At 40.4% G+C, this 9,831-nt stretch overlaps 1 protein-coding gene and 1 long non-coding RNA gene across 6 annotated transcripts in view; one reads left to right on the top strand and one right to left on the bottom strand.

Annotated features, from left to right (window-relative positions):
* Positions 1 to 967: 967 nt before the first annotated feature.
* ZWINT (ZW10 interacting kinetochore protein) lies at positions 968 to 4,825 on the bottom strand. Of its 3 annotated transcripts, none has more exons than XM_007963409.3 (9): positions 4,724 to 4,825; positions 3,827 to 3,917; positions 3,551 to 3,674; positions 3,220 to 3,386; positions 3,006 to 3,062; positions 2,332 to 2,474; positions 2,083 to 2,251; positions 1,904 to 1,986; positions 968 to 1,747 (listed from the first exon to the last, which is right to left on the bottom strand). In XM_007963409.3, exons 1-8 carry the CDS (start codon positions 4,762 to 4,764, stop codon positions 1,945 to 1,947), a joined length of 834 nt encoding a protein of 277 aa, XP_007961600.3. In that variant the 5' UTR covers positions 4,765 to 4,825; the 3' UTR covers positions 968 to 1,747; positions 1,904 to 1,944. The 3 variants fall into 3 exon arrangements, with proteins under 3 accessions (XP_007961600.3, XP_037865143.2, XP_007961601.3); XM_038009215.2 differs by having other exon boundaries at positions 2,083 to 2,232; positions 2,436 to 2,474; XM_007963410.3 differs by having other exon boundaries at positions 2,083 to 2,214; positions 2,436 to 2,474.
* A 170-nt stretch (positions 4,826 to 4,995) lies between these two features.
* Positions 4,996 to 9,831, top strand: part of LOC119627935 (uncharacterized) — a 244,881-nt gene continuing 240,045 nt past the window's right edge. For all 3 annotated transcript variants that reach the window (XR_012093996.1, XR_012093997.1, XR_012093995.1), the window contains exon 1: positions 4,996 to 5,387. This is a non-coding gene — a long non-coding RNA (uncharacterized lncRNA). The remainder of the gene's footprint in view (positions 5,388 to 9,831) is intronic.

Here is a 9,831-nt window from a genome sequence, read left to right as displayed (position 1 = left end):
CTGTCAATGGTTACAGCTGTTTAGGCTTCATTTATTAAGAAAAGGATCAAGAGTCTTTAATTAATTCTTTACCTTACTTGAGACATTGCTAACTATGAAAGCTAAACTAGCAGGTCTAAATGAGACTTTCTAAACAAACAAACAACAAAAAAAGCATGAAAAAACAATAAAAAAATTAAAAGGCATGAAAGGGATAAAAAACCAAGAAAAAGCAAATAAAAAATTGACGCAACTAGAAAATCATAAAGACAAATGTGAAACTGTGGTTTTTTTTAAAAAATAACCCTTTAAATGCAATATACAAGTGGTAAATATAAAGAAAGGTTGAAACTAAAAAAGGATTGAAATTCAAGAGAAAGGATGTCAAGCAAAGGGTAACCAAAAGAAGTGACAAAGTTATATTAATATTAAAACTATTAGTCTTCAAGGCTAAACACGTTAGCCTATAGATGAAGCAGGCTACCACACAAAGGTAAGAGTTCAGTTCTGAAGAAAAATATAAATGTAAATTTACATATACCTTAATAAAGGAGCTGCAAAATATGTAAGAAAATGGAACTATAAAGAGAAATGAACAAATCCACTATCATAGTTGGAGACTTGAACACACCTCTCTCAGGTGATACTCAGACAACAAAAAATTAAGTATATAGAAGATATAAATTGAAACAAAAATTGCCAACATAATCTAATAGAAAATACTACATACAATCTAAAAAGCATTCTTTCCAAACCTATGTAAAACATTAAAAAAGATCACTACATCGAGGCTATAATTCACTCACCAAATTTCAAAGTTTGTTAAATAGATGACATTCTCTATAAACTTAGATTATCTTCCCACAATCAATAGAAGACCAAATTATTTTTCAAAGAAATTTATGAATCAATGAAATAATTATAACAGAATATAGAAAATGCTATGAATTGAATGATTGTGAAAATAAAGGAAGTCAGAAGAAATGTATAGCCTTAAATATTTATTTGAGAAAACAAATATTCAAGTACATGAGTTGATCATCTGATAAAAATAAGAGTTTACAAAATAAGAGTTTACAAAAAGGTACATCTTCTCCATCTGAAAACAGAAAGTAGGAAACGATCAAGGTATCACTAGAGGTCAATGAAACAAAACATACAATAGTGGATGACAAAAGCCAATCTCTGAATCTTTGAAAAGAATATTATAAATGAACATCTGAAACCAGTGATCAAGAAATGTTTTAAGGCACAAAAAGACACTAAGAATGTTAACACTAGGCTATACAACCTAAAACAGTCAGATGAGCTCACTGTTACAGCTCTGGTTCACATCAAGAACCTTAGCACAAAGAAAGGACTCAACAAACATTTGGATCCATGAATAAAATTTGGATTAGTGAATAAATTATCTTCCCACATATAACCACCTGCCTAAAGCAATCTCCTCCTCCTTGAATTAAATTCAGCATGTCTGCATCATAGGGGGAAGCAACCCCTGAGGCCCAAGGCCAGTACCCCCTCCCCATCTGCACACCCTGTGTTCAAACCAGTCCCAGCTCCTGTCATGTTATTGGCTTCTGAGTATCTGTACTAATAGTTCTTCCTGCCAGCATATGAAGAAGAACAAATACGCAACTGAGAGAGATCCAGGGCTTTTAATCCACAGATGCCAGAGCTTGCTGGGATGTAGTCAGTAATCAGGCTGAACTCAGGAGTTCAGTCTTTCCTGGAATGATGGTTGAGGGTGGTGAGGGAAGTCAGAGGCCTGGGGAAGAAGAATGAGGTGTTAAACTGTAAGATAAGCTCTTTCCTGTTCCCACCATCCATCTGCTCCATGGGTAGCAGAGCTCAGATGCACAGAGAGGCTTTCCCTCTTTCCACACTTGCATCCAGGGACACCAAGGCCTAAGTTGGGTCTGACCTATTCTAGGATCTTTCTCCATGCTGTTGTCCTCCGGGAAGTCACGGCAAATTTGCATCTCCAGCAGGTTGTAGACTCACAGCCTTGGAGAAATACAGTATAGACAGTGGGTAAGGCCAGTCTCCCAGCTTCTGTCTCCACCTGCCTGCCCATGCCCACCTGTTCCATCTCTCACTTACCTTGAAGGGCACACCAGCATCTCTCCCCATAGTGTCTCCTGTACTCTGCTCCTGGGGTCGAGTCAGCTGCTGGGGTTTATCATCTGGAAGATTCTCTGCCTCAGCTTCAGCCTCAGGGAACAACAGCTTACCCTGCAGGGTATACAGAAGCTGGAGGAAGGTCTGGTACCTGTAAAGAGGAGGTAAGTGTGAAGGAAAGGAATCTCAGCTGGATCATTCTGAATCCGCAACCCATGCTCCCAACCTTACCTCTGCAGCTTGTCCTGCTCCTGTTCTGCCTGCTGCTTCAGGTTTCCAAGTTTCTGAAACACCCCCTCAAGCTCCTGCTGAGTCCCTGTCTTACGCTCCCTCACCTCTGCAGAAACCTTTGCCAGATGCTGCAGATGCTTCTCCTGCCAGGAGTGAGTGTGCAGACATTATGTATCAGATGTTGAGGTCTTAGAACCATCCCTCCAACCCCTCCAGCCTACACCCAGCTCAGGGCTCAGGCTCAATGATGAAAAGAGGGACTCTCTTCACTTCAGAGTGGAGTAGGGGCCTAGAGAAAAGGAAAGATCAGAATGAGCTGTCCTAGGGTGAGGCATTCTTGGAGGGAAGGGGCACAAAGGTGATAAAACTTATTTAACTTGCTATGTGCCAGGTACTATTTTAAGCCCTTGCTGTAATGATCATTTAATCATCTTAATAACTCTCTAGAGTAGGTAGTATTATTGCCTCCATTTTAGATAAAGAAACAGAAAGTTAGGTGACTTGCCCAAGGTCATGCAGTGGTAAGTGGTGATACTGAGATTCAAGCCCATGTTGGTATTTATATTATAGTGCCTCAAAGGAAGAAGCAAAACGAAGGTTTTCTAGACAGGGGACACAGTCCATACGATGGCATGGTGGTGGGAAAGGATATTCTCCTAGGAGGATGAACCTACCTGTTGTAGTTGCCACTGGTTCTGGGCTGCTCTGCGTTTCTCCATGGCCACTTGTTTCTGCAGATAAGCAAGGGAGAGGGACCAGGAGAAGAAGTCTATTTTTTCTGGCTGGAATTTTGGGAGATTGCAAGCTGGCACAACTCAGCTTGCTCACTCTTTCCCTCTTCCTATCTGACTGCCCTTCCCTCCCTGTACTCAGGACCCCTGGGTGTACCTTGGCCTGGAGCTGCTCAAAGGCTTCCTGGAGTTGTGTCCGCTTCCTCTGGGCTTCCTCCATCTGAGTCAGGGCCTTGGTGAGGCCAATTTTGATGGCCTCTACGTGCTCCCTGTAGGTGGCCTTCAGCTCTTTCCATTGTTCCTTAGCTGCAATTGCCTTCTGTCCTGAGATGAGCCACCAGGAATGAGAACATGAGTGAGGGTGGCCTGCTAGCCTGCCTCCTTGCAACACTGGGCCTCCTTCCCATTAGCCAAATGGGAGACCTATCTGAAATCCTCCTTCCTTCCCCACTCAGGCCAGATGCTACTCCAATCCCCTGCCTACTCACGGCTCGTGTCTTCAGAAGCCAAGGGGTCCAGACCCTTAGCAGTGTCCTCCTGAGCCAGGATGTTCTGCAGGAAGTCCACTACCTGAAGCTGGCTGCAGAGCAGCTTGTCTTTCTTCTGGGAGTCCTGCTCAGAGGGAGGGCAGAGACAGGGAACGTCCTTACCTCCTTACGGGTTTCCTTAAAGTCTGCTCTCTGCCAGTGCTGCCCTGTATCTCAATAAGAGGAGCCAGGACCAGACCCTGGCTTCTGAAAGGCTCGCTCTCATCTTGTACATACCACCACAAACTCAACCAGGATCTTGGCTGGCAGTTCTGCCTCCTCCTGCAAGCCTACAGGTTCCAGGATGCCTGCCACCTCAGCCAGGACCCTGGAGGGGTAAGGAAACAGAGGAAATTGCAGTTTCTTGTGATGCTAGTTCTACAGTTCTTGTGTGTACACAAATGTGGATGTGTATATCAGTATGTATACTATTGAGAGTCTTGCCTTGACCAGAGTTTACACAAGGGCCTGAAGGGCCTACAGCCTGCAACCAGGAATGGAGTGCACGGAGGGCACACAGTGATAATACGTGCCCAAAGTAAAATCAGCAGGGTTAGTAGATAAGGAGTTTGAGAAAAACGCTGAGATTTTAAATAGGGAGTGTTTCACTGAAGAGAAACCATTTGAGTCAAGATGTGAAGGAAGCCGGGGAGATATGCATGGAAGGGGAAGAATGCTGGGCCTTGGGATCCCTCCTGGCAGTGAGCACCAGCCTTGGGGCAGGGTCTTGGAAAAGCTGAGAAAGGACTCAGGGCAGAGGGTTGGATGCCTGGCTCTACTCTAGGGTTTTTCATTATTAGGGACTGGAGAAGTCTACGAGAGGGCAGGGATGGGGATGAGAAGTGATTGGGAATGTGTCGTGTTGGGACAGGAAGACAGAAGTGAAACAGTCTCCTAGAGCACATCGTGTGGAGTATGTGGGTGTGGGGAGCGGCGAACGGTCCCCCAAAGGCCGTACTCCTGGAGCACAACAGTCACCTCAGGAACCTAAGACGGGACTGCGGTGAGAATCAATTCACGGCAGGGTCGAACCTCAAAAGCTGTACAAGGTCGAGGGCAGCAATCATTACACATAGGGGCCCACAAGGTCCTCCCAGGCCCGCCCCCAGCTGCCACTTGGCCGCAAACACTTACTCTAGGGCTGTAGCTTCCGCCTCTGTCTCCGCCGCCTCCATCCTTCTAGGCTCCGCGTTCAGCCGCCTTCCCACAATCCCTAGGTATACTTTGAATTCACAGTCGACTTCGCGCCGGGGCAGGCGATTGGTTGCAGGGGTTAGTGGGCGGGCATCAACGACCACTCTGCGCTCTAATTGGCAGGCGCAGATTCGCACGTTGGCGTGCCTCGCTGCTTGGCGCAAGCGCGGTTATGGCTAGGCGCGCACGGGTTCTGCGCCTGCGCGCTAGACCGTAAGTGGTGCCAGAGACTGTTTAAGTGGGGCTTGAACTCTGCCGCGCGCTGTGAAGTTCTTGCTCTACTCGAAAGAGGGAAAGTATTTCCTTGAGTTTGCGTTTTAGGGGACACTTACAGCATTGACACTTTATTTAAAATATTTACTACTGCTGTAGAAAAAAAAAAAAAAACCCGAAAAACAGTGGGGCTGTTTATAAGACGCTGGGAATCAGTAAAGAAGAATAGTGATCCGGGAGATACAGGAAGCAAATGATCTGAGCTCAAAAAAGCGAGCTGCTTTCAGAGATATTAATATTTTATAGAAGAGATGCAGGAGAGTGAACTCAAGCAGAGCCCAGCGGATTGCCTGCGTTGGCAAAATAGAACGGATATTCTTGGGAAACCAAGGTAGGTAATGTTCTTTGCAGAGTACAGGAGAAAGAGAACTGCTCAGAGAGAACTCGGTATTCATTCACCTGACTACTGAGCAGTATGTGTCTCAATAAACTAGCCAAAAGATTTTTAAAGGTATCAGGACATGGCCGGGTGCAGTGGCTCACGCCTGTAATCCCAGCACTTTGGGAGGCCGAGGCAGGTGAATTACGAGGTCAGGAGTTCGAGACTAGCCTGGCCAACATGGTGAAACCCCGTCTCTACTAAAAGTACAAAAAAAAAAAAAAAAAAAAAAAAAAAATTAGCTAGGCGTGGTGGCGGGCGCCCGTAATCCCGGCTACTCGGGAACCTGAGGCAGGAGAATTGCCTGAACCCGGGAGGCTGAGGTTGCAGTTAGCCGAAATTGCGCCACTGCACTACAGCCCTAGTGACAGTGTGAGACTCCGTCTCAAAAAAAAAAAAAAAAAAAAAAAAAAAAAGGACATTACAGAGGGTCAGAAATAGTCACTATTTCCACTGACCAGGGTGGAAAACTTCATAGTCCATTGGACGTTGGATAGAGTACAAAAAAAAGTCTTGATTTAGTAGTTGTTTAGTAATTATTTAGTAGGCAGTAATTAGTCCTAGCTGATCAGTGCTCTAGTGCCATCTAACTCTTAAAAGTAAGACCCAAATGGATCAAACTTAACAAACCATGACAGATGACAAGACCAAACTTCAGTAGTATTTATAGAAATAGAAAAATGTTCACAAACCAGTTAAAGTGCAATTTACATATGTCATGCAATGAAAAATTACCAAGCTTGCAAAAAGAAAAAGAAAAAAAAAGACATAATGAGGAGAAAAATCAATTGCTGATCAGAACTGAAGTAATGTTAGAATCAACAGGCAAGGACATTAAAACAGTTATTGTAACTGTATCCCCTATCTTCAAAAAAGATTATCAGAACTATAATGAAAAAGGTAAGTGGTGGTAAAGATGTAAAGAAAGTGGAATTCTCATGTTGATGATGGGAATGTAAAATGCTGCATAGACTTTGAACATAGGGTTACCATGAGAGTCACAGTTTCACTCCTAGTGATATATCTAAGACAGATAAAAACATGGAGACACAAAAGTACACAAACATCCATAGCAGCATTATTCACAAAAGCTGAAAGGTAAAAACAACCCAAAGGTCCATTAACTGGTGAGTGAAAACACATACTTTCATTCAATGAAGTATTAATCAGTAATAAAGAGAACTTTATTACATGCTAAATAACGGTTACTGCATGCTAAAATATGAACGAACCTTGAAAATATACTAAGTGAAAGAAGCTAATTATAAAAGACCACATAATATATTATTTCATTTATGTTAAATGTCTGGATTTGACAAATCTGTAGCAACAGAAAGTAAATTTATATAGTACTTGTCCAGGGCTGGGAATTGGTGGGAATAAGAGGTTGAGAGAGTATGGGGAGGGACTGCAAATGGATATAGTGTTTCTTTTAAAGTGGTAAATAAAATGTTCTATAATTAAGTTATGGTGAAGGTTGCACAATTCTATACAGAAAACCACTAAATTTACACTTTACTGCTGTCATAAAAGCTGTTAAAAAAAGTTAATCAAAGACGCAAAGCTTGTAATAAAGACCTAAATCAAACTTGTAGAGATGAAAACTACAATGTGATAGATGGAATTAGATGGTGTTAATAGTATGTTACACATTGCAGAATGAAAGTGAAACATAGCTCTACAGAAACTACCCAAAATGAATCACAGAATATTAAAAAATGAAAATAAAGTAACATGAACTAATCAGTGGTGAGCTGTGAGACAACTTCTAACAGCCTAATATACTTGAAAGTGAAGTCTCTGAGAGAGAGGCAAGGGGAGAGGACAAGAAAACATAAGTAATAAAGACCAAAAAATTTAAAATGTGATGAAAAATGTAATTCATATATTCAAGAAGCGTCACAAATCTCAAATAAAGAAATATTAAGAAAATTACATCAAGTTATACCATAATTCATAACCTAAAACTATTGATAAAAAATTCTAAAGTAATTAGGGGTGTTAGGGCACATGTTACATAGAAACAAATATCAGGATTACAGGAAATTTCTTTTTGGAACAATGCAAGGAAGACAATAGAGTAACATCTTTCAAGTACTGTAAGAATCAAAAAAGTCAACCTTGATTTCTATTTCCAGCAAACAGCTTTCAAAAATGAAGGCTAACTAGGCCAGGCGTGGTGACTCACGATTATAATCCCAGCACTTTGGAAAGCCAAGGTGGGCGGATCACGAGGTCAGGAGATCGAGACCATCCTGGCTAACACGGTGAAACCCCGTCTCTACTAAAAAATAATAATAATAAAAAAACTAGCCGGGCGAGGTGGCGGGCGCCTGTAGTCCCAGCTACTCGGGAGGCTGAGGCAGGAGAATGGCGTAAACCCGGGAGGCAGAGCTTGCAGTGAGCCGAGATCCGGACACTGCACTCCAGCCTGGGCGACAGAACGAGACTCCTTCTCAAAAAAAAAAAAAAAAAAAAAAAAAAAAATGAAATGTGGTCCTGGCTACTGAGGAGTCTGAGGTGGGACGATCACTTGAGCCCAGTATAAAGCTGTGATGAGTTGGTCATGCCATTGCACTTCAGCCTGGGTAACAGAATGAGACCCTATCTTTAAAGAAAACAAAAATTGTGATGTGGGTTTTATAGCATGTAAAAGTAAAATGTAGCACAAAGTGTGGGAGAGAAGAAATAAAAGTAAATTTATATGCTTGTACAGTTTCTCTGAAGGTTATGTATCAGTTGAAGGTGAACTGATGAGTTTAAACTGTGCAGTAGAGTCTCTGAAGCAATAGTGCCAACACACCTTAGAGGGGCTACCAATGAGTCATTTCCTTGTGTGATTTCTTTTTAGTGCAGACAGAAATTGTGACCAATAGAATACAATAAAGGTGATGGGATGTCATTCTATTGATTAGGTTGTTTATTAGGCAGAGGGGATATCATTCCACTCATGCCTCCATTTTCATGTATAGCAGAAGTTTAGCAGACTGCATTAAAAAAAGAGAGATTCTCCTTCTGGCCTGGAAGAAGCATGCAATCATGTTGTAAATTGCCTGTGGTAAGTATCACATGGCAAGGAACTGTGAGTGGCCTTTAGGACCTGTAAATAGACCTGAGCTGATAGCAATGAGTAGATGGGGCCCTCAGTCAAACAGCCCTGAGCAGATTACGTTTCTACAAACAATCAAATAAAAAATAACGCTACTCAGTTAAACGTCTTGATTGAAAACTTAGACCTTGAGCAGAATGCAAAACCTTGACCCAGTGAAACTGTCTTAAAATGTTGACTTATAGAAACTGTGAGATAATAAATGTGTTTTTTAAGATTCTAAATTGTGATAATTTGTTACACAAGAATAGAAAACTATGGCAAACTTCTAAAACAAAGAATTGTAGCTAACAAATCAATAAAGGAGGTAAAATAGAATATAAACAACTAATCCAAAAGAAGGCAGAAAAAGTGAAGACGAACAAAGAAAAAAATGAAGAGAATAGAAAACAAATAGCAAAATGATAGGGGTAAGCCTAAGCATATTTGTTATCACCATTAAATGTAAATATCTTAACTATACCATTGAAAGGAAGAGATTATTAGATTGGATACAACAGCAAAATTGTGTTAAGTACACTAAATATAAAAAAAAAAGATGGAAAAAATATTCCATGCTTATATTAGTTAGATGAATGCTGAATAATTATACATTTGTATATTTATATATGTTTATATAATATACATTTATATATAGTATTTATATATTTATATAATACATATTTTTATATAGTATTTATACACATTTATATATGATATTTATGTATTTATACATATTTATGATATTTACATATGTATTTATAATATATATTTATATGTAATATTTATATATATATTTATATGTTATATTTATATATTTTTTTAGGCGAAAGGCTATCACCAGAAGTAAGAAAGTGATATTATCATGATAAAGGGGTCAATCATGTGAACTTAATCATAAGTGTTTTTGTACACCTAATATGAGACCATGAAAATACATGAATCAAAAACTGAACTGCAAGGAGAAATAGATAAATCCATAGTCATTGTTGAGATTTTAGTAAGCCACTTATAATAATTTATAGAACACTGAACCTAACAGCAGAATAGTCATGCTTTTCTGGTGTATACCCAACAGTGAAGTCCATATTATGGGTCATAAAATTAGCCTGAACAATTATAAATGAATAGTACAATACACAATATTTAGGTTTTTTGTTTGTAAATGATCTAAATAGCCTCCTATATGCATTGAATGTGATGATGTATGCTAATATTGCAGTATTTTTCTTAGACTTAATTAACTCCCAATTTATCTTTAGATTTCTGCTCAGATTTTTCAGACACGATCTAGATTTTTGCTCAGAT

Source organism: Chlorocebus sabaeus, chromosome 9, assembly GCF_047675955.1.
Source record: "Chlorocebus sabaeus isolate Y175 chromosome 9, mChlSab1.0.hap1, whole genome shotgun sequence".
In the NCBI taxonomy this organism is placed as follows: domain Eukaryota; kingdom Metazoa; phylum Chordata; class Mammalia; order Primates; family Cercopithecidae; genus Chlorocebus; species Chlorocebus sabaeus.
This window is presented reverse-complemented; position numbering and strand designations above follow the sequence as displayed.